At 51.8% G+C, this 23,789-nt stretch overlaps 1 protein-coding gene across 6 annotated transcripts in view; it reads right to left on the bottom strand.

Annotated features, from left to right (window-relative positions):
* ITSN2 (intersectin 2) overlaps positions 1 to 23,789 on the bottom strand; it is a 109,905-nt gene that overhangs the window by 66,354 nt on the left and 19,762 nt on the right. For 5 of the 6 annotated variants that reach the window (XM_043985646.1, XM_043985645.1, XM_043985649.1 and 2 more), the window contains exons 2-8: positions 15,541 to 15,603; positions 14,792 to 14,884; positions 13,611 to 13,674; positions 8,037 to 8,200; positions 5,983 to 6,186; positions 5,801 to 5,897; positions 5,059 to 5,198 (exon numbers count right to left, since the gene is read on the bottom strand). In XM_043985646.1, the coding sequence (XP_043841581.1) occupies positions 5,059 to 5,198; positions 5,801 to 5,897; positions 5,983 to 6,186; positions 8,037 to 8,200; positions 13,611 to 13,674; positions 14,792 to 14,884; positions 15,541 to 15,571 (793 nt within the window). In that variant the 5' untranslated portion in view covers positions 15,572 to 15,603. Of the gene's footprint in view, positions 1 to 5,058; positions 5,199 to 5,800; positions 5,898 to 5,982; positions 6,187 to 8,036; positions 8,201 to 8,791; positions 8,967 to 13,610; positions 13,675 to 14,791; positions 14,885 to 15,540; positions 15,604 to 23,789 lie in introns of those variants that run through there. The other variant, XM_043985647.1, reaches the window with a different exon arrangement.

The raw sequence follows: 23,789 nt of genomic DNA on the forward strand, positions 1-23,789 counted from the left end.
ACCTGTAGCTGTGGCCTCCCAGGCAGGGAGGAAGTCAGACTTCTCCCCCAGGGCCCAAGAGGCAGGGGCTGGCAAACCGAGTCAGTCCCCCTGGGCCACGCCAGCTAATACGCAGGTGAAAACTCAGGCCTGAGTTCTCTGTGGTGGCAAAGAACTGGAAATCAAGGGGATGCTCATCCACTGGGAAATGGCTGGACAAGTCATGGTCTATGAACATCATGGAACACTATTTACTGTGCTGTAAGAAATGAGCAGCGGGCCAGCTAGATGGCACAGTGGATAGAGAACCGGCCCTGGAGTCAGGAGTACCTGAGTTCAAATCCGGCCTCAGACACTTAACACTTACTAGCTGTGTGACCCTGGGCAAGTCACTTAACCCCAATTGCCTCACTAAAAAAAACCCCAAAAACCAACCAAACAAAAAAAAAGAAATGAGCAGCAGGCAGAGTTCAGAGAAACCTGGAAGGACTGAAGTGGGCTGATACAGAGTGAAGTGAGCAGAACCAGGAGAACACTGTACACAGTAAAAGCAACACTTTGTGATGATCGACCATGACAGACTTTGCTCTTCTCAGCAATACAGTGCTCCAAGATAATGCCAAAAGACTCATGATGAGAAATGCTCTCCACACCCAGAAAAAAAGAACAGTGAAATCTGGATGCAGATCAAACCATAATGTTACTACTTTTTGGTTGTTTTTTTTCCTTTATTGAGGTTTTTCCCTTTTTTTCTGATTCTTCTTTCACAACATAACTAATGCAGAAATAAGTTTAATGTGACTGTACATATATAACCTATATCAGACTGCTTTCTGCCTTGGGAAGGGGAGAGGGAAGGGAGGGAGAAAAAAATTTGGAACTAAAAATCTTATGAAAACAAATGTTGAAAACTATTTTTGGGCAATGAGGGTTAAGTGACTTGCCCGGGGTCACACAACTAGTAAGTGTCAAGTGTCTGAGGCTGGATTTTAATTCAGGTCCTCCTAAATCCAGGGCTGGTTCTTTATCCACTGTGTCACCTCGCTGCCCCCTGAAAACGATCTTTACATGTAACTGGAAAATAATAAAATACTATTATGATTTTAATAAAGGAAAAAAGATATCAAAACTATCCATTAAACGTTGGCAAGAAAGAAAAAAATACTAAAAAATCAAACGAGCAAAACAACACTCAGGCTTGGTCACCTGGTATGCAGCATATCAGAGGAAAGACAGGCTTTGCTTAGCATCTCCTGGGGACAGTGTGTGACACTTTGGCTCAGTCACACCCATGGGCCCAGTCACACCCGTGGCCCCAGTCACAGCTGGTGCCCAGTCACACCCGTGGCCCCAGTCACAGCTGGCGCCCAGTCACACCCGTGGCCCCAGTCACATCTGGGGCCCAGTCACACCCGTGGCCCCAGTCACAGCTGGCGCCCAGTCACACCCGTGGCCCCAGTCACAGCTGGTGCCCAGTCACACCCGTGGCCCCAGTCACAGCTGGCGCCCAGTCACACCCGTGGCCCCAGTCACATCCGAGGCCCAGTCACACCAGTGGCCCCAGTCACACCCGTGGCCCCAGTCACATCCGGGGCCCAGTCACACCAGTGGCCCCAGTCACAGCTGGTGCCCAGTCACACCCGTGGCCCCAGTCACATCCGGGGCCCAGTCACACCCGTGGCCCCAGTCACAGACGGGGCCCAGTCACACCCGTGGCCCCAGTCACAGCCGTGGCCCTAGTCACACCCGTGGCCCCAGTCACATCCGGGGCCCAGTCACACCAGTGGCCCCAGTCACAGCCGGGGCCCAGTCACACCCGTGGCCCCAGTCACATCCGGGGCCCAGTCACACCCGTGGCCCCAGTCACAGACGGGGCCCAGTCACACCCGTGGCCCCAGTCACAGCCGTGGCCCTAGTCACACCCGTGGCCCCAGTCACATCCGGGGCCCAGTCACACCAGTGGCCCCAGTCACATCCGGGGCCCAGTCACACCAGTGGCCCCAGTCACATCCGGGGCCCAGTCACATCTGTGGCTCCAGTCACATCTGGGGCCCAGTCACAGCCAGGGCCCAGTCACACCAGTGGCCCCAGTCACACCCGTGGCCCCAGTCACATCCGGGGCCCGGTCACACCAGTGGCCCCAGTCACACCCGTGGCCCCAGTCACATCTGTGGCCCCAGTCACAGCCGGGGCACAGTCACACCCGTGGTCCCAGTCACAGCCGGGGCCCAGTCACACCCGTGGCCCCAGTCACAGCCGGTGCCCAGTCACACCCGTGGCCCCAGTCACAGCCGGGGCCCAGTCACACCCGTGGCCCCAGTCACACCCGGGGCCCAGTCATACCCCCTCTAGCACCCGTCCTCTATCTGTGTTCTGGTCCAAGTCCTAGAGTGAGCAGACTCACACTCCTCTGCAGACACAGAGCCTTGCCCCCTGGGGTCCCCCCAGCGCTTGAAGCTCCCTCCCACCTCTCCCTGCTTGACCTCTTCCTTGAGGACATTCCTTCCTCCCGGGCCATGCTGGGCCACTGACTGGGAGGGGCTCTTTTCTCTCTGTCCTGGTGCCCAGTGCAGCACCTAACATAGAGCACATGGTCAGGGCTCTGGCCGCACCCAGGCTCCACTCCCCCCCCCAATCCTGGGCTCCAGAAGGGATCTCTGACTCGCTCCCCACCCTCCCTCTGTCGTGGGCGCCCCATCCTTCCAGAGGCCCAGCTTTATGAGCTCTCCATGCCCCTCAGCTTTTCTCTCTGCCTCCCTCCACAATAGCCAGAGCCTGTCATTCCACCTGCTCCGGCCCTGCCAGCAGAGTGCTCTTCACCAAGCCTGGCTCTGACCCTGGCCCCCATGCTGGGGCCGGTGTGGCTGCAGCCCCCTTTCGGGGAACACTGCCCAATGTTCAGGCCTGCCCTGTCCCCCCCACCTGGCAGAAGGTTTTTGGTCTCCTTTTAGAGCTCAGCTCGAGTACTGTGTCCTCCCATCCCCCCATGGCTCATTACCCCCCCCACACACACACACACAAATGGCCCTGAAGATGCTGGCCTTGGGCTCTCTCCACATGGACCTATGTGGTAAAAATTATTAGAGTTTTAGCTGACTCATTTGGGAGGGGCCACACTTGGCCCACCCTGAAGTTACATATGCTACTGAGGCTAGAAGGAGAACTCTCCATAGGCAGTTTTTGAAGGAGCTCCCCTTTTGGGGGAGGAAAGATTGAACTTCCCTGAAGGGAAGTGGAGGCACTTCCAGAATGCTAGCGCGCTCTCTCTCTCTGGCTTCTGTTTTTCTGGTGGTGCGAGCAACTGTAGACTTTCCAGGTTTTGGTGAGTGAACAACAGAAAACCCTAAATTCCTTTGAATTAGCTTAATTAGAAACCATCTGGGGATTGCCTAGGCTAAGTTTAGAGTTAAGAGTATTTCTTTTTCCTATTTCCTTCTCTTTGATTTTTATTAGTTTCACCTTTGTTGTTCAATTAATTCCCAAGTAATAAAATCTGATCCTTCTGTGAATTAAATTTGTAAGGCTCCCTTCTTATTGGCCTGGGAGAAATATCTAAAAGTGCAGTTCAGAGGGGAGGGTGAACCTAAAGGTCCCTCATATTTCCAGGACCCCAATATTCTGGCGAGTCACCCAATTAACGCTCCGTGTATCAAATTTTGGCCCTCACACCTACTGATCTTGGTCAACAGAACCCAAGTCCCAGGATGGCAGGGACTCTCCCTTCTTTGGGTCCTTGTGTCCCCTACAAACAAGCTTATGGGGGCAAAGGTCTGGCTGTGCCCTTCCCCTCCCCCACAAGCCATCGCTTCGGGGCTAAAATACAAACCCTGAATGGCACCTCCCACCCAGCTGCAAGTAGCACCACTGGAATAGGGATCTAGGGGTCCCAAGAGGGCAGGTGGAGGGCATAGAGCAGAGCATTCCTCAAGTCCCTCCCCCTGTCCCCTCCAAGAGGAAGGAGAGAGGTGTAACGATTGGAATGACACCACCTGCTGGAAACTTACTGTAGAAAAGCTCTGCCATGAGGTGAAGGTCTCTGAGGGCAAGACCACTCATTAGATTTTAGACAGTTTTTAGCTAGAATTTTAGCCTTAACAGTGGTCACCAAAAAATTATAAGCTTTAGCAAGAGTTAGACTTTTTTTTTTTTTTGGCGGAGCAATGGGGGTTAAGTGACTTGCCCAGAGTCACACAGCTAGTAAGTGCCAACTAGTGAGGCCGGATTTGAACTCAGGGCCTCCTGAATCCAGGGCCGGTGCTCTATCCATTGTGCCACCTAGCCGCCCCCAAGAGTTAGACTTTTAAGCATTTATTAAGGAGAATAAGAATTTGATAAAGAGAGAGAGAGAGAAAGGCCTAGACTCCTCCATCTATTAAAGGAAGAGTGCGTTCCTAGCTCTGCTCCCCGCCGGAGTCCTCAGGAAAGAGAGCGAGACAGAGCGCCAAGCTCCCTCTTCTTCCTCCCACAAGCACACGTCACTTCCTGAGGCCAAAGAAAAGACTCCTGGTCTTGCCCTCAGAGACCTTCACCTCATGGCGGAGCTTTTCTACAGTAAGTCTCCAGCAGGGGGCGTCATTCCAATCGTTAGAGGATGACCAGCAACAGGGAGGGGGCAGGGCTGCGATGGAGAGCTGCAGACACCACTCTCTGTGCCCGGTGCTTCTTCTCTGCCCCCTCCCGGGCCCCATCAGACTTGCTCTTCAGTAGCTCCCTCTTTCCCCCTTTGCCCAGGCGGTCTCGTCCTAAGCTCACCGAGGGCTGGGGCTATCCTGGGTCACGGGAATGTCAGGTATCAGTTAGGTCCAGGACACTTGCTAGAGCAAGACGGTCTTATAAGGAGGCTCTTGCGGTCTTCGAGTAACTAGGAAAACTAGGCCAGGGCCCAGTAGGGGCCCTCCACCCGACAATGAGCCAGATACGTTCCTAAAAAACGAGGCATCTCCTGACGAAGGCTCGTGTCGTCATTTTAAAGAAAACGGCAGATGTTCAGCTACAAACCCATGACCCCCACTGCCTCTACCAGGCTGCTGGCCAGCTGGAGGGAGGGATGCCCCTCATCCACCCCTCAATTCTGCTCACCTGACAGGTAGCCCGTCATGCCCTTATCCAAGCTGTTAAACTTCTGGCGGTACTTCAGTCGGGAAGGCTGAGGGACGGCCCAGTCTGAGGCGCCAGCTTTGGGTGAGCCGCCCGTCAGGGAAGCGGTGGAGGACGTGGAGCTGTAGAGAAAAGGAGGTGTAGGGGAGCCGGGGGAAGGGTCGGGAGCATGCCCCCCCATGGTCCCAGAGGTGAGGGCCAGCTCACTCCCTAAGGGAAGCCTGTTAGAAGGGAGGGACTGGGAGGGTGCTCCCAGGGCACCCTGACCACATCCAGGATGGGTCCCTGGTGTCTAAGCTCTAGCAGAGACGCTCTGAGGAGCAGCTCATCTGGGCAAGAGCTCGACCAGAGAACCCAAGAAGAGTGCCGCCGTGCTGCAGGGAGGGGGTCCTGGAAACAGACAGGTTTGGGGCTATGCCACATCCACACAACATTAATCTGGGAAAAGGCTCGGCAGGCTGGGCTTCACTGGGTGGGGGCAGGTGGAGGAGGAGAGGGCTACAGCGTGGCCTTCTCTCTTCTCCAATCTAAAATGATGACTCATTTCAGAGCAGAACAGAAAGTTGGACTGGGGGACCCTCTGGACCCAGCTGGATTCCAATCACTAGAGGACCAAACACGGACCTGGAGAGACTCGATACCCAGAACAAACCCCCTGAAGTAAAATGGGCAATCTCCCCAGAACGAATCAAAGAGTAGACCCAGAGCTCCACAGGGCTCGTACCTGCTCGATCCCAAGTCAATCAGAGACTGAGCCTTCTGGATACAAGAACTGCCAAAGCTGCCCATCAAGAGACCATAGGACGACGTGTGAGGCAATGCTGAAAGAAACAACACGGTGTGTCCTTGCTGGATGTCCCTAAGGGGACCCCCAGATCCCACCCATCCACACTCCGCGGCACTTACTTGCTGAAGAGAAGGGGACGGCCATGGGCTGGAGCAGGGTGGCGGTCCCGTTGGGCAATGATGACGTACTAACGGAGGGCACCAGGGGAGCGGGCATCCCCAAGGGAGGAAGGGAAGTGACGGAAGGCCTTGAGGATACGGGAGCCATGGGGGCAGCTGGGGGCACACACTGAGGGATGGACAAGTTGGGCATGCTTCCCATTCCTGTGGGGGACACACCAGAGCTCCAGTGAGACCGGACACTCCCTGCTCATGACCCAATTTGTAAGAAGGGCCCAAAGCCACGGCAGGCCCCCCCAGAAGGGAGCGAAGCCCTGTGTGGGCTCATCTCCAACCCCCTGGCCCTCACCCCCTGATGAGGCTCAGCCAGGTCAAGCATGCATCACCCACCACCAAGTATCCTCTTCCTCTCGAGGGGTGTTGTGACCTTGTGACAACAAAACATGCAGCCAGGAATGGCGGAAACAGATGCTTCAGGGGCTGCCTGCACAGGCAAGCCCTCGGGCAGCCACCCTCCATGAAGGCTAGGCCATGTCTCTCTGCCTCTGCCCACAGCTGCCTGGGCCCAGGGATCCCTCTGGAGTCAAAAGGACTATTCTTTCGACTGACTTTGGAATTCACTAAAGGAAAACTGGCCTGTAGGAGAGTGACCTGAGAACCCTTGGCTATTTCTGGCAGCAGGTCCCAGCTGAACATTTTCTGTTCTGGTGCCCAGAACAAAGGGTGAGACCAGAAGGGAGCAGAAATCAAGTTCCAGAGGAAGAAAGGGGAGCGGAGGCTCGGGGGAGATGGGCGAGCCCAAGGATGGGCACAGAGAGATAAGCCTGGCGACCGCCATCTCTTTGGTTGGGGGTGAGGGCTGGCCGCCCTTTTCAGACAAGAAGCAAAACCTGGCAGGCAGCCGAAAGGACTTGGTACCAGCTCTTGTGGATTCTGTGTCCAGCCCCAAGAGGTGGTAAGAGTCTCTGGGGTAGCCATTGGTCTTCTGACACAAGCGGGAAAAGACTGGGCGGGCCCTAAGAATGATGTCAGGCTAACCAGTGACCACAGCACACTGACCCTAAAGAGCCACCACGCCCTATGACCAGAAACATGGCAACTGGGGGCTGCCTTCTCCCCCAAGAGCCAATGACGCTCTGGCTCCACATTGTTTACCAAAGGCTTCCGTGGGGGAGGGAGCCAGATTCTCCTAACGGGCTCACTCTAAGTCTTTGCTACAAGTGACTTACGGGTGAGGAGGGGCCCCAAGACTTCACCGTGCTCACTCCACCACCTCATTCAATGACTTACTATCAAGCAAGGCCTAAAAGGTGAACAGATGCTTGCCCTAGGTCTCTACCAAGTGCCCTGGGGACCCTGAAGAACTGAGGAGGCATGCCTACAGCAGTGAAATGGCCCACTGGGGCCCAGGCGGGCAGTGGGACGCCAGGGAGGAGCTACAGGTGTCGGAGAGGCAAGGCCAAGGACACCAGGAAGTTAGAATTGGGGGCGGGGTGGGGCCCTATGTGACTGCATGACTTTGCTGCCAGGTGCCCACACTGTGGTGATGATACAGGAGGCCACAGCTGAGGGGAGCAAGCTGGGTCCCTGCAGGGATGAGCCACAATCATTCCCCACCAGAAGGGTTCTAAAGCCCACCTGGAAAGAGCTTCTTGGGGAACAAGGTTCAGCAGGCAAAGGCCCAGCTCCACAGGAAGGTGGCAGCAGAAGCTGGCCCAGTCCACCCAAAGACTGGGCACGTCCAATTTGAAAATGCACACTGTCTGCAGACCTCCCATCAGCATAAGCTACATGTGTTAAGTTTCTTGGTACTTTGGGCCCCAAGTGACAGGGTGCCCATGCCCGATGACTTAGAGACCGGCCCCCTAGGGCTAGCTAGAAACTGTCCAAGAGACTTTCCCAGGCACGGCAGGCCCCGCGTACGGCCTGGCAACAGCTGGATCTAAGGGGGGTTCTAGCCTCCACCTTGCCGTCCACTGGCCGCCGGCTACCTCCACCTCTCTGGCCTACTCCGGACCCTGTGCAAGGCTAGCATTCACTCTAAGTGTAGCTACCAAAGCGTGCAGATGCCAAGGGAGAGAAGACAGGTGGTTGCTTCATGACCGGAGGCAGGGACGGAGGCAGGCGCTGCCCTTGAAGTGTGAGCTTGATGAGCTTCATGGCGATGGAGAATTCTTGCTGGTCCATCTTCCCATCTTTATTGAGGTCTGATAGGGTCCTGAGAGCAAAGAGAAAACACAATCAAAGGTCTGTCCCCAGCGGGTAAAGGGCTCAATGCCACCGAAGAGTGAGCGCTACCAACATGGACAAGAAGAGGTGTCTCCCATGGTCATGACGGCTCTCTGGAGCTTCCCCTCAGGGTGAGCTTTTCCTGACCCCAGCCTCAAGGACCCCTCTCCACATTTCCCCCTAGTGTGTCATTCTTGGCTCTCAGAACAGAGAACCGAGCCTCTCTCTCCCACACCCCAGCCCAGGAAGTTCTCAAAGGCAGCTACCACAGCCCCGCGTATGTCCTCCCTTCTCCAGGCTTCATGTCCACACTTCCCTCGGCTAGTTCGAGGTCCTTCCCCACTCTGATTGCTCTCCTCTCCCGAGCAATGTCCTTAAACCACCTGGTCCCTGCAGATGAGGTCTGGAGGCTGTTTTGTACACAAAGCCTCCTTTTCCAAATGCTCACTGACTGTCCCTTGAGAACTGGGCCAGGAGTCAGGGCCTCCATTCTTGTCCCTCTTTGAAAACTAGGACAGATATAACAGGGGACAAAGTGAAATGCAAACACAGAAATACGAGAAAAGGGGAGAGAGCTAGCCTGGAGCTCAGGTGAAAAGGAGCAGGCGGCCCTAGTAGACTCCTCTTTCCTAGGGAGGCCGTAGTTGTTCTTGGGCCCCATTTTGGGAAGGCAGGTCGGAGGGTGACAACCACGGTGAGGAGATTCGGGAGCTGCGGCACAGGAAGACCAGTTCAAGTTCCTGGGAGCCTTTAGGCTGAAAAGAGAAGCGTTGGTGGGCAGCTAGGTGGCGCAGTGGTCAGAGCACCAGCCCTGGATTCAGGAGGACCCGAGTTCAAATCCGGCCTCAGAGCCTTGACACTTACTAGCTGTGTGACCCTGGGCAAGTCACTTAATCCCCATTGTCCCACCAAGGAAAAAAAAAGAGAGAGAAGCGTTGGGGGGGGGGGGGGGGCGCAGCTAGGTGGCACAGTGGATAGAGCACCAGCCCTGGAGTCAGGAGGACCTGAGTTCAAATCTGGCCTCAGACACTTGACACTTACTAGCTGTGTGACCCTGGGCAAGTCACTTAACCCTCACTACCCCACCAAGGAAAAAAAAAAGAGAGAGAAGCGTTGGGACCAAGGGACAGAGGACAGAGAGATACAGAGCCATAGCAAGAACGCCCCTCTTCAAATACCTAAAGGCTTTTATTGTGCCAATAGGTGGGGACCAGCACTCCAGGGTCCGATCTACACCTGGGGATGAGGAACAAGCCTGTCTGGGCTCCAGGCCACAGAGGTTGCTCTGGGTGGGGAGGAGAGAGCCGGGCGGCCTCAGTCACTGTGGGAAGAAAGCGGCAATGAGATAGATGAGGCAGACCCCAGAGCGGTGAGTCTGTCAGGGGGATTGTACAAGGACTCCTGCCCAGGTACAAGCTGGACCCTTTAGCCTGACAGACACAAAGGGCACGTCCACAGGTGACTTTCTGAGGTAGCCAGAGGGTGGCACTCAGCTCCAGGGAAGAGCATCAGCCTCCAGCTACTGGTACCATAGAAGAGGAGGGTCCAGATGCTGTGCATTTTCCTCCTCCATTCTGCCCTTAGCCACTACAGGTGGCACATCAGTGTGACTTGGGCCAAGGAGTGGCGTTAGTCCTTTTATTTGAATGGGTCCAGAATCCAATGGAAGGAGGAGGAGAGGGGGAGGGATGACTGTCTTTGGGGAAGATGCTTGGGAGCTTCCCGGCCTCAGCTCTTCCTTCAGCCAAGTGTCGGACACCTGCTGGGTCATGCACTCCAGCCACAAGCCAGTAGAGACAGCTATTTGTAGTTCACTCCCAGAGCTCTGGCGAGGTCTGTGCTAGACAAGCAAACTGGAACACAGCCAGAGAAGAGAGGCCACCCAGAATGACCTTGGGGGAGTGGTGACCAGAAGAGTTAAGACAGGCACACAGCAGAGGCCAGCCAGGGAGCATCCAGAGTGTGCACCAAGCCTATCCAGGTGGCTTCAAGGGACCGAGAGAAAAGCCCCCAGTGCACACTGGGAAGGTGTGTACAAGGATGTAAGGGAATGAGAGGCGGGGTGCAGCAGGGAATCCCAAAGCGTTCAAGGGCCCTCCCTCAGTGGCCAGCACTGCAGGCTTCATCCCAATATCTCCAAAGGGAGGGAGGCCTGGGTCCTGGGGCAGCCTCACCTGGGAGGACGACGCTGACCTGATTGAACAGGGTGAGATAGCGGAAAGCCACTGGAAGCCTAAGGAAGGGGCCTCAGCTTGTGTTCAGAGACCTCCCGGGAGGGGCCCTCCCCCAGGACAGGAGCTCTCCCTGACCCCAGACTGGGACACTCAGAACAAGGAGCCGCCTCCTCTTTCCACCAACGGAGCTTTGAAAAACCCTTTTGGATAGAAACACTCAAGTGACTGAAAGGACAGAAGTGGCAGGGGATTTGCCTCACCACTGGGTAAAGCACCCTGGAATTGTGTCATGAGAGGGATGAATGGGGGGTCCAGGTCAAGGACACCCGCTTCACCTGAGTGTTTCCCTCAGGCCGGGCCCAGCTCCACTGGGGTTTCGCAAGTGGAGGTGCATGGTGGAGAGGGACTGCCCCAGTGCTCCAAGCAATACCCACGTGAGGACTAGGGCAGGGCATCCTCAAAGGACCCACATAAGCCAAGAGAGCAGAGAAGCAGTGGGCAGGAGGACTGCCACCACACAAGCTGGCATGGAGTAGGTGCTTCGGATTTCCTTCCTTCTTTCCTCCTCCTTCCTCTCCTCCCCTCTTTCTCCTTCCTCCTTCTCTCCCTTCCTCTTCTCCCTCCCTCCTTCCCTCCTCTCCCTCCCTCTCTTCCTTTCCTTTTTTCCCTTCCTCATCAGAATGGCTTCCTCCTTGACTGGGAGGCCGCACTCCCTATATGCCGACCAATGGTTCAGACGCCTCAATGCCGGCTCAGCCTGCACCTTCGGCACCTCCACCTCCTGAAATCTTGAGCCCTCACAGGGAGCAATGATAAAAATGCCACTTGACCCCCTTTTGCTTTTAGCTTCAGAACTTTGGAGAGCCTGGGAGTCCCTTCTGGCCACACCGTCTGTGCCCAAGTGGGGAAGGGCTCTGCTTTGGCTGGGACACAGCCCGCCCCCTGCCGGGATCAGTTCAATGAGGATCTCCCAAGCAGCAGGACTTTCCTCTTGCTCCTGAATGCTCCAGCCCCAACGGGGGCTGGAGAGAGGAGCAGGAACACTCTCCCCTGGTCCTTCTTCCCGCCATCCCTCTGCTCTGAGCCTGTTTTCCTTCTGCCATATTCCCTCCTGACTTTAAGTCACTTCTTTCTTGACTATAGTCCTTGAGGGCCTCTGAAGCAGGATCAAAAAGCTCCCCTGCCCAGGGAACAGAGAGCAGTCACTTGACTGGGGTAGAAATCAGAGCATCGTCCGCTCGGCGCGGCGGCTGTGACAATGGGCCTGGTGGCTCTCAGTCAGGCCGCTCTTCAGGACGATGACTGGTTCTCTGCCTTCTCTTGCCAGGTTCTTACCTTGTCTTACCAGCGCCTATGTATGACAGCTGTTAGGGGCGTTAGAAGGCCCCGAGTCCAGTGTTCTCAGTCGCATCCTTCGACTCTCAGGGTCTTGCTTCAGTTTTGCCTCAATTATTCCAAATTGATGTCAAAGGTCTCCAGGCCCTGAGAAGCCCCTCCTTTGCCCCATTCCATTCCCTTCTTCCCATGGCACCAATGCCATTCTTAAGCTTAGGGGGTCTGAAGAGGGCTAGGGATGAAGATGTGAAGACAAGGACACATTGGACGTGAATCTTCCTCCCTGGGTAGACAGGAAGGACACTCAAGGGGCAGATCGTCCATGTCTGCCTGGTGAGAGAGGCCACGTCCTCTCCGATCTTGTCCAGCTGGCTGCCCCAGCAATCCTTCCATCTCTAGACCTGCTGGCTCCGATAGCCACAAATGAGCCAAAACCCTCCTCAGGCCCTTTCACAGCCAAACTCCTTGACAAATCTGCCTGTGTCTGCTGCCCCTGGGCTATTTCTCAACCCGGAGAGCAGGCAACTTCAGATTTCTTGGCTCCATTCAAACCATCCTCTCCAAAGTGATGCAGTGTGGCCTCTTCTCGGGGCTCATCCTTCCTGGCCTCTCCACAGCCAACCTCTGACCCCACTGACCACCTAGGGAGTCCTGGGGGAGGAAGGGTCAGAGGCAAGAGGAGTGGAAGGAGGTTCTGCTCCTGTTCCCTTTTTATCTTTTGTTTCATCTCTTCTGGCTCTCTCTCACGCCTCATCCTTAGCACATCCTCCAAAGGGAGCGACAGACCCTGACAGGCTCGGACAAGGCCCAGCCTTCCTCAGGAATCCCCTAGTCTCCTGGCTCTCCTTCCACCTGCACAGCTCGGAAGCCAGCCAGATGCTGATGATCCTCGAGAGACTAGGATTTGTTCACCAGGTCCATGACCGCCTGGTGCTCAGCTCTGGCGGGGCTCAGGTGCCATGCACACACTGGTCTATCCTGGGCTCCCTCCCCACCACCAACTCTGGCATCTTGTTCTGAGCTGCCCTGGGGCAATCGTGACCAGCACTCAGGACCTCTGCACGGGGTCTCTGGTTTTCTTTCTGATCAGCATTCTTGGGGTACAGACTGGGGGTCTGGGCTTCTCCACAGGGCACAGGCACAACCACATTACACTCCTGCTCAAGAGACTTCAATAACTGTCTGCTGCCTCTGTGTGTCAGTCTCCCTTTTTGGTCTCTGATGATCTACAAGTCCACGAGCCCCGGCTGCCCCAGGCTTGCACAGAAGTGTTTCTAGGTGTCTACATTTGGCTCATAAGCCCCTCAAGGACAAGGTCTATCTCTGCTCCTCTTTGTGCACCCACACTCAGCCTGGCAGCTAGCAAACAACAAGTGCCCCGTAAATGCTTCCTGGCTGGCTGACATCAAGCATGGATAAATGGACAAAGGTATGCAAAGAAGACTGGTCATTCCCAAGAGTGGGAAAAAAATAAGAATTCAGATATGAAAAAGCTATAAAGGGGAAAATTTTCTTTAGGAATTAAAGATGGCAGAATCAACACCAAAAAACCCTGAAAGATTCTAAAATTAACTGAGAAATCTGGAGCGAAATCTCCCACGCTAGAGAAAGTGCGGAGCCACCCAAAGGGCCAGAGAGAAAGAAGAGAAGACTTGGAACCAAGGCTGAGCCACACTGCCTCCTCCCCAGAAGCTGCACTGTCCCGGCGGGGATGCCCAGGGGCCATCTCTCATGGGATGGGCTCACAGCCCCCAAGTTCTGCTGTTTCCTCAATGATATCAGCTCTCTCTCTTTGGCAGGCCCCAACTTGTCTGCTCTAACCAGCCTTCCCCTTGACAAGCAGCAAACACCCATCTTTAAACAATTCAATCAAAGCAGAGGGATCCTTACCATATTTCAGCTAAGACAGGAGCTGGGAGGCCAGACTGCAAGAAGAAACCACGTGCCTGATCACCTACAGCAGAAACAAGAATCAAAATCAGCCAATTGACACGCATTTATTGAGCAGCCCTTGGTACCAGGCACAGCACAAGGTACAAGGTACACCAAGACAGAACCAAAACCACCCCAGTCTTCAAAGCACTCGGGGGAGGGCATCCCCGGACTGTGGGGGTGGGGGTCAGGAAAGCTGCCAAGGCTTGAGCACGACCTTAGAGGAAGCTCAGGATCTGAAGAGGCAGAGGTGAGCGGGGGGGGGGGGGGGGGGGGGGGGGGGGGGGGGGGGAAGAGGGCGCCGCACCACTGCCAAGCTGGAGGCCAGTCTGGACTCGTGGGGAGGGGAGGCTAGAGTCGGCCCAGAGCCGGGAGGGAACCACGGTTGCTGATTAAGTAGGAGGGACAAAGTTGGGCCTGCTCTTTGGCAGGGAGATCCCTCACCTGTGAGAAGGGGGTGTGGCACTTTCTCTCTGACTGGGGTGGACTCAATGACGGCCACCCTCAGACACCGAGGCAAGGTGGCACCATGGTGAAGGACTTGTGTGACCACCCAACATAGACAATGACAGCCCCGTTACAGAGAACATCATGACAAAGGCATTATACTATATTAGAGGCTGCTCGCTTGTGGCAAGAGAGTGCTGGGCCTGGAGTCAGGGAGACGTGAGTTGGAGTCCAGTTCCAGACATACCCTCACTCTATGACCCTCTATCTGCCTCCATGTCCTTCCTGGGCTCCCATCTGTCCGACACGGAGCCCAGTGACTGGCCCACTGCAGATGCTTTATCCAGGCCTTTCCCTGTGCAGCATTCTGCCTAACCAAGAACCCACGTCTACCCAGCAGTTCCCAATCAATCTGAGACACCCAGCTGAACCATTTTACTAGCAAGTGAGCCAACAATCGACCTGATGACAGCCAGGCTCCAGATAACGTACAAAAAGAGGGCATGAAAAATCTGGAGGAACTTGGAAAGGCTTATATGAACTGATGCAGAGGCAAGAAAGATACCAAGAAGTGGACGGTTCTGAGCGACCACAGAGCCAAGCTCATCCAGGCTAGGCAGTGATCTGGTGGCAAGCGGTCAGGCCGTTAAGGTCCCATCCTGGGGAAGTGAGGTGACTTTGTCCACACTGACCTGTGATGTGTCCTCCAGCGGGTCGGAGGCTGTCAAACTGCTTATCATGCTTGGTCCGCTCTTCCGAGGTGATCACCCACACGTTAGGGCCTCCTGAAAACACACACGGAAAATGCAGCCGTGAGATGCGGCTGACGGGAAGAGGAACTTCCCTGTCCCATCCCCCCCTCCCCCCACCCGGAGCTGACAGCCAGCCATTTGGGGGTGGATGACATAGAGTGACTGTGAAGGGCTAAGCTGTACACTGGCAAAGGCCAATGACAGAAAATAGACACTCATCTGCCACTGTTTCTACCCTGACGGTTAGCCCCCAAATAAGGAGGAGGAGGGAGGAAAGGGAGGGGGGAGGAGGAGAGGGAGGAGGAAAAGGGGGGAGGGGGAAGGAAGGAGGAGGAGAATCAATGGAATGGGGAGAGACAGAACTCAAAAGAAGCTGGAAAGAAGGCGAGGGGCGGAAGCAGAGCTGGCTCCTTAGCAGCAGAGAGAACGACTTTGTGCTTCTTAAGGTCCTGCCTTAACTCAAAAGAGCCCTTTCTGGGGAGAGCTTTGGGAGTGGGGGGCCGAAGTGAAAGGGGAGTTGGGTGACTCTGTTCTGGGCCCAGCCCTTTTGCCATCTCCCTACTAAAGGTGGTCCCAGCAGAGGGGGCACGAATGAACGTTTGGGGTGTTCCAAGCCCACTCTTGCACCCTTGGGCCTGGAAGATGCTACCCAGAAATTTTGGGGGCAGCACCAGCAGTCAGCGCCTTACCGTTCATAACAGCTGGAAACTGAGCCATCATGGTCCGGGGGCTGACTGGCAGCTCTCAGCCATCTGCAACATGAACAAACACATTGTTCAGGAACCGATCATGTGCCAGTGCCAGGAGGCAGGACTCCCCTTTACGGCCCACTTGGGGCAGGGGGCAGAGGATTCTGACAGGAATGGAAAGAACGCACTTAAAGAGAAGCCAGGAATCACTCCCAATGGCTACTGGGAAAGGAGCCAAATGTCTGTGGAGAGCTCTGTGTGTGGATCCAGCCCGCTGCAGAGGTGGCCAGTACAAAAGGACACCCCCCCCCATCCAGAATGCCCAAAGTAGAGTTCTGTGCAGCTGCTGACCCTCCAGGCCACCGTGTGCATGGGGCACTCTGCTGCATGCCAGCACACAAAGGGTATTCTCCCTGCCCTCCAAGAGCTTCCACTCTCCCCGAAAAGTCAGCTAAGTCTATAGGAAATAAATAGCAGGGCATTTTGGTGGGGATGAGGGGAGGGGGAGAGCTAGCAAACATCAGACAGAGGCACTGGGACGAGCTGTGAAGGAAACAAGGGACTCAGAGAGGCAGAAGGGAGGAAGGATAGCATTCCAGGCAGAGGAGCTGGTGCAGGCTGGCACAGAAGTGTGGGGCCGGGCTGTGTCCCCTGAATCTCCAGGAGCAGCCTGCAGTGGAAGAGTTCAGGTAAAAGGTTCCCAGGGTAGGCCCCAGGGAGGCTGAGGGAAGGGGTGATCGATCAAAGAAAAGGTTTGGAAACCGATTAGACCTGGAAGGTCAGGGAGAAGGAGTCGGAGTAGAGGGGGAAGGAAGTTGGGATGGGAAGCAAAGGCAGCTAGAACTGCTCTTTGACTCCACTTCCGTTCCTGTCCCCCCCAGAAGGAGAAGCTGGGGCGGGGCTCCTTCCTGTGCCCCAGCTGGGGCACTGACTTGCCAAAGCTGCCAAGGGTCCTGGGGCGCAGGAGGGGGGGCGGGTCATTTACTTCATACTGATACTGTGTGTACGCTTTGAGATGTGCCTGTTCGGGGCAGCTAGGTGGTGCATCGGATAGAGCACCGGCCCTGGAGTCAGGAGGACCTGAGTTCAAATCCGGCTCTAGACACTTGACACTTACTAGCTGTGTGACCCTGGGCAAGTCACTTAACCCCAATTGCCTCACCAAAACAAAACAAAAAAGCATATAAGAGATGTGCCTGTTCTCTCCACTGGGATGTCAGCTCCTGGAAGGAGGAAGGTGCTCATTCTTTGTACCTGCATCCCTAGTGACCTGGTCAGAAATACTCCTTGGAATGATGTGATCGATCAAGCAATCGCTGAGACTGCTGGGCATTCCAGCTCAGGCCTGAGAGGCCAATGACCGTCTCTTAAGGGAATGTCGTGGGGGTGGGAAAGTGAGGGCTAGCACAGCAGAGGCAGGGTTCGGGGAGTTGACTGGGCATGAGGGAAGGCATGGAAATGCCATCCATCTTCTCATCCTCCAACATCGATGGGGTCCTCTTCAACCCCCAGAGACCAAGGACTCAAGAGGTCTCTCACTCTCCCCTTACATCCCCTAAGTCACCTAAAGTTAGAGGACAACCACTCAGGCCCCCACATCAAAGAGAATGCTATAAGTTCTTTCTCCCTTGACATCAAACTCATGATGGATTGAAATGAGAGACAGCTACAAGCCTATACAGACTGACTATTTCTGAGCATTGTGGCCAAAAGGAATGGGGAAACTGAGGCTCAGAGAGGTTAAGCCACTTGCCCAAGGTCACACAGATACCATGTGAAAAGCAGGATTTAAACCCATGTCCTGTAGACCATATTCAACCATGGCAGTGAGTCACAGCGTTTGATTACTCAGGATAACAATGGATGGTCTGGCTCTATTTTGTGCAGTCACTGCCTAATGTGCACGCATCGCCGATTTTCTATGATTTCATAACAACGTTGACAAGTCTCTGTGAATCAGTCTAAAGGATGAGAGCTGGCCCCAGAACAAATGTGCATTCCCCAAACATACACGAGGAGACAGAAAACTAGAGAGTTTCATTTCAATAGCCAAGCACGGAGACTGCTTCTAAAATTAGCACTTGTGACAGCAGCTAAGTCACCAAGCCCTCAATATGCTCACAGCAAAAGAAGGGAAACAAGACCCTTGGGCAGGAACAAAGAACTTTTTCCCTAATGGCACACATACCTACAAAAAGCAATTGACTTAGGATCAAAAATGAAGGAGTAAAAGGTCATCATTTGAAAACTAAAGTCTTCCCCACTCCCCTCCTCTAATGTCATCCAGTTCAACTTTATTTTGCAAGCAGTGGAATCTCAAGACCAAAGAGGGAATGACTTACTTGCTTAACAAAGATGAGGAAAAAGAGAGAAGGATGACACTGAGGGGCATGTGGGAGTCCTTAACCGAATTCTGTAGTGACCCTGTGCTTAGCTAGCCAAGTAAAGAGGTGTTGGGGCTCCCTGCCTTCAGGATCTCAGACCAAAAGGTCTTTGCCTAGGTCGACCTTGTTAAACCTTCCCCCTCCCTCCCTCTCCCCCTGCACAGGACACACTGGGAAAATGAAGGCTGTTTGAGCTGAACTGAATGGCGAATTTTGAAATTCAAGGACTCCTGTGAATGTGGGCTTTTGGTCTTAGAAATCTTCTCTGGAGGTGCCCCAAAGCTGGAGGGGATCAGACACCTGTTCATTTCTTCTTCTGTTTTCAATGTCTTCATCTGTGTTCCTAGGGAAGCTGGGGCTGACTGATAGCTCCCTAAAGAACAATCTCTCCTTTTTCATGCTACCCCAGGTCAAATGAACCCAACCCAAGGGCTCGATCACCAGCATCTCCATCCTCAGTAGGACAAGGACAAGGCAGGCAGTGAGTTCCATAAGCAGGTGCTAGAGTGAATTAGCCTTGGCAGCATTGTGTAAAAATACTCCCTCCCCTCAGAGGGCTCCCATTCTAATGAGGAGATGATAAGGAGTAACCATACAAACCACTACATCCATAAAAGGCATATATACTGTATAATGTCCCAATGTAACTGGGACCTGTCACATGGAAGGTATTAGCAAAGGCCTGCTAGTGATACCATAAGCAGATTAGGAGAGCATGGAAAAGTTTATTTGTCAGATCGAAGGATAAGGGAAGAATTAAAGACCAAACAAGTCATAGAGAGCATTACAAAATGAAAAATGGATCATTTCGATTATATAAAATTTAAAAGCCCCTTCACAAAGAAAAAAAGCAATGCAACCAAAATTAGAATGAAAGGAGAAAACTTGAGGAAAAACTTTTTACCACAAATACCTGATAAAGGTCTCATTTCTCAAATATATAGAGAACTGACTCAAATTTATAAAAATACAAGTCATTCCCCAATTGATAAATGATCAAAGGACATAAACGGGCAATTTTCAGACAAAGAAATCAAAGCTATCTTTAGTCATATGAAAAAATGCTCTAATCACCTAATCCTAACCTCTCATTTTATAGATAAAGGGGTTCCCTGAGGCCACACAGGTAGAAATGGAGTAAAGATTCATACTCCAATTACTCAAATTTCAAATGTGGGAATGTTTCCACAACCAGACTACCCTGAATATTTTTAAGAAAAAAAGGCTTCTGAGAAAATTCAATCCAATTGTTAGCACTCTTCCCTTATTTAATGTTACTTTGTATATTATTTGTACTTGATTCCATGTTTATATGCTGTGATGTTCCCAAAGGAACACGATATCTTTGAGGAAATCTCTTTAAGAACTCTTTAGTTTTCATATTGGTAACCCTGAGTTTAACATAGTACATTGCATGTAACAGAGTTCTAATAATCCAATCACAGAATGCTAAGAGTTAGAAAGGACCCACTCGGGGGAAGAGCCAAGACATTAAACGCACAGAGCTCCTGATACAATTACCCCCAAAACAGCAATAAAAGAACTCCTGGAGCAGAAAAACACACAGAAATACGGGCTAAGATTATTCTCCAGCTATAGATAGATTGCAGAGGCTGGGCTGTGAATAAAGTCTCACCCCTCAATCACATAGACAGAGACCCTATCCACACCATCGGAGGAATTTACCCCAGAGCCTCTGAATCAGATACAGCACCAGCGTCTTCCAGAACTGAGCGTGCTGTCCGGTGAGAGAGATGAAAGGCTGGCCAGGGGGGAAGTGCAGGGGTATCAGCAGGATCTAGGGAGGAATTCAGCTGTCCCATCCCAGAGGGGAACCAGGAAGAAATCCTGAGTGGCAGGAGGCTCAGGTCGGAGAGGGGTGCAGACTCATCAAAGCTAAGAACCACACCACAGAAAGCTTTGCTGGTTGGTTGTTTAGTAAGTAGGTTTGAGGTTATCTTCAGACCAGAGAACAGGCCAGGTGAGAGTAAAACCTGCCCTCCCTCAAACCAAAACACCTGGCACCCTCTGAAGCTGGGAACAGTAGTGGAACCAAAAAGCAGAGCCCCCCAGTGGAGAGTTTAAAGTCTAGTAAAAGATGAGCAAGCAAAGAAAGTTCAGAACTAGAGAAAGCTTCTTCAGCGACAAGAAAGATCAAGGGGCACCATCAGATGAGGAAATAAACCAAAGGGCCCCTACATCCAAAGCTTCCAAGAAAAATATGAACTGGTCTCAGGCCATGGAAGCTCTCAAAAGGAACTTTGAAGAGAAAGTAAGAGAAATAGAAAGAAGATGTAGAGAAAGGGAGGAAAGAATGGAAAGAGAAATGAGAGAGATGCAGAAGGGGCATGAAAAAAGAGTCAACAGCTTAAAAAGCCAAGTGGAAAAGGAGATTTTAAAAAACTGTCTGATGAAAATAATTGCCTAAGAATTAGGATTGAACAAATGGAAGCTAGTGACCTTATGAGAAACCAAGACACGGTAAAGCAAATCCAACTGAATGAAAAAATAGAGGGCAATGTGAAATATCTCCTCGGAAAAACAGCTGACCTGGAAAATAAATCCAGGAGAGATAATTTGAAAATCATTGGACTACCTGAAAACCACGACCAAAACAAAAGCTTAGACACCATCCTCCAAGAGATTGTCTGGGGAAATTGCCCTGATATTCTAGAAGCAGAAGCTAAAATAGAAATTGAAAGAATCCACCCATCACCTCCTGAAAGAGATCCCAAAAGGAAAACCTCCAGGAATATTATAGCCAAATTCCAGAACTCCCAGGTCAAGAACAAAATATTGCAAGCAGCTAGAAAAAAAGGAATTCAAATACTATGGAGCTATAGTAAGGATAAAACAAGATCTAGCAGCATCTACATTAAAGGACTGGAGGGCATGGAATATGATATTCCAGAGGGCAAAGGAACTGGGACTACAGCCAAGAATCATGGACCCAGCAAAACTGAGTATAATCTTTCAGAGGAAAAAATGGGATTTCAATGAAAAAAGACTTTCAGGCATTTGTGATGAAAAGACCTGAACTGAATGGAAAATTTGACTTTCAAATACAAGACCCTGGAGAATAATAAAAAGGTAAACTGGGAAAAGAAACCACGAGGGACATTAATTTGACATCAATGTTTACAGTCATACGTGAGAAAATAATACTTCCAACTCATAAGAACTTTTTCAGTAAGGAATACACAGAGGACACAGGTCTGAAGTAAATATGAAGGGATGATATTTGTAAAGCATTTATTTTTTGTGTATCCTTCTTTGTCCTTTGTGGAGCAAACAGGGTGGGTTGTCTGGTATCTGGGGCTGGATTTGGGCTCTGGGACTCCTGGGCCCAGGGCTGGTGCTCTGTCCACTGTGCCACTTAGCTAACCCATGATGACATCTTTAAAATAGTGGTGAGAGGTAGGAGGAATAGACTGGGGGAAGGGGGAGGGGAGAGGTAGCTCACATGAAGAAAACAAGAAAAAAGCCTATGGAGGGGAGGGGAAGAGGGGGAAGGAGAGGGGGAGTGAGTGAACCTGACTATCATCAGAATTGGCTCAAAGAGGGAATAACATACATACTCAAGTGGGTATAGTAATATATTTTTGCCCTGAGGAAAAGTGGGAGAAGGAGATGGGGGGGGGGAGAGAAGAGGGGAAGGAAGGAAAGGAAGTTTGGGGGAGGGAGCTATAAAAAGCAAAACACTTTCGAGGAAGGCGAAGATGTTCTGCATAACAGCACATGTATTGAATTGCTTGATTTCATAGGGAGAGTTGAGGAGGGAGGAAGAAAAATTCAGAAAACAGAATTAGCTCAAAGGCCTTAACCTCATCAGAGCAGGCTCAAGGAGGGAATAACAGACACACCCAATAGGGAAGAGTAATCTATTTAACCCTACAGGAAAGTAGGAAGGGAAGAGGAAAAGGAAGGAAGGGGAGAGCAGGGGAGGGGGCAGTCAGAAGTAAAACACTTTTGAGGAGGAATAGGGCAAAATAAGATAGACAACAGAGTAAATATCATAGTAAGGGAATAGGATGGAGGAAAATAGTTATGATGATTGACTACAATGTCAAAACATATGGTACCTACTCTGCTGGGCTATTTGTGAAGAAAATTCTCTGTCAAGTTCAAGGTACTATATAAAAATTATGATGAACAGGATACTATCGGAAAAACCTGGAAAGACCCACATGAACTGAAGCAGAGAGAAATGTACTATATACAAAATAACAGCATTAGTGTAAGATGATCTGCTGGGAAGCACATGGTTATTTTCAGCAAGGCAATGATCCAATAGAACCCTGAAGGACTTATGAAAATTGCAGTACATCTACAGAGAAAGAACTGATGGTATCTGAAAACAGACTGAAACACATTTTTTTGGACAATTCCATAATCTGAAGTTTTGTTTTTATCTCTTTTCTCTCACAACCTAGATAATGTAGAATTGTTTTCCATGACTACTCATGTATAATTTATGTTGAATTGTTTGAGTTTTGGGGGTGGGGCTGGGAGGGGAGGAAGAGAAGTTGGAACACAAAGTTTAAAAAAAATTGATATCAAAATTTGTTTTTACATGTAATTTGGAAAATAAAAGTCTAAAAGACAAAGATTTAAAAAACAGAAAGGACCCACTCACTTCATAGAGGAAGAAACTGAGGCCTCAAGAGAACTGACTTATTTGAAGTTCCAGGCCTCCTGACTCCTGATCTCATTGACACTTGTTTTGTTTGGCCTTGAGGACAGAATAAACACACAAGTAGAGGGGGCAAAAGTCACTAAGAAGCAAATTTCACAACTTCCTGACAAAAAGAACTCCCGATCCTTGGAAGTCTTCAAGTAGAGAGTGGGGATGTCCTGGGGGTGGGGGGTGGGGGTTCTTTGGCGTTCAGGCTGGACCAGAGGCACTGAAATATCCTCGACTCTGCATTCCTGATTCTGTGATTCCCCCACCCCTATATCTAACTCAATGATCACTCTCCTATCTTTGAGGCAGCATGCCCAGGGTCCTGGACTGGAGTCAGAAGAGAGGGGGCTCAAACCCCATCTCCACTTGTGTCACTTGGGCCAAGTCACTAAGACTATGCTGGCCTCAGCTCCTTCCTCTCTAAAACAAGTGGCTCCCAAACCATCAGGCTGCAAGGAATGGATGCAAGGCATGAGCCCCTCTCCTAGCCTCCCTCTCATGCCACACACCCAACCCATCACTAAATCTCAGAATTTCCGTCTCTCCATTGTCTCTGGCCCATCTCCTTCTCTTTAGGCTCTTCTTGGCCTCACACCTAGACTACTAGAACGGCCTTCTAATGGGTCTCCCTGGTTCCTGCCTTCCCCAATACCAACAGCATGCTCCCGATGTACTCTCACCCTGGACCCTCCCTCTCAGGAGGGGGAGGACAGGAAGATGAAGCTCAGCTGCTCACCCCAGGATAGCTGTCTCCCTTGCAATCTTGTCCCCTTGGGATATCCTTTTGCCACCCTGGCCCCCTTCCACGGCTGATGAGCTCCTCATAGGGCATTCACTTTGGGGAGTGGCCCTTCCAGTCAACCTTTAATCCCTTCTTGGAGAATCAAAAGGAAAAGATAAGATTCTGTACAGACAGAAGCATATGATTTTTCTCTTCCTTCCTTTCTCCTTTTATTTAAGTCTTCTTGTACAAAATAACTAATATGGAAATGTTTTACATGATTGTACATGTATGAGCTGTATCAGACTGCGTACCATCTTTAGGCAGAGGTGAGAGGAGGAGGGAGGAAGGAATAGAATTTGGAACTCAAAACTTTAAAAACAAAAATCAAATGTAAAAAATTGTTTTAACGTGTAATTGGGGGAAAAAATTAAAATATTTTTTAAAAAGATGGACTCCT

The sequence above is a fragment of the Dromiciops gliroides genome, chromosome 2, assembly GCF_019393635.1.
Source record: "Dromiciops gliroides isolate mDroGli1 chromosome 2, mDroGli1.pri, whole genome shotgun sequence".
Classification (NCBI taxonomy): domain Eukaryota; kingdom Metazoa; phylum Chordata; class Mammalia; order Microbiotheria; family Microbiotheriidae; genus Dromiciops; species Dromiciops gliroides.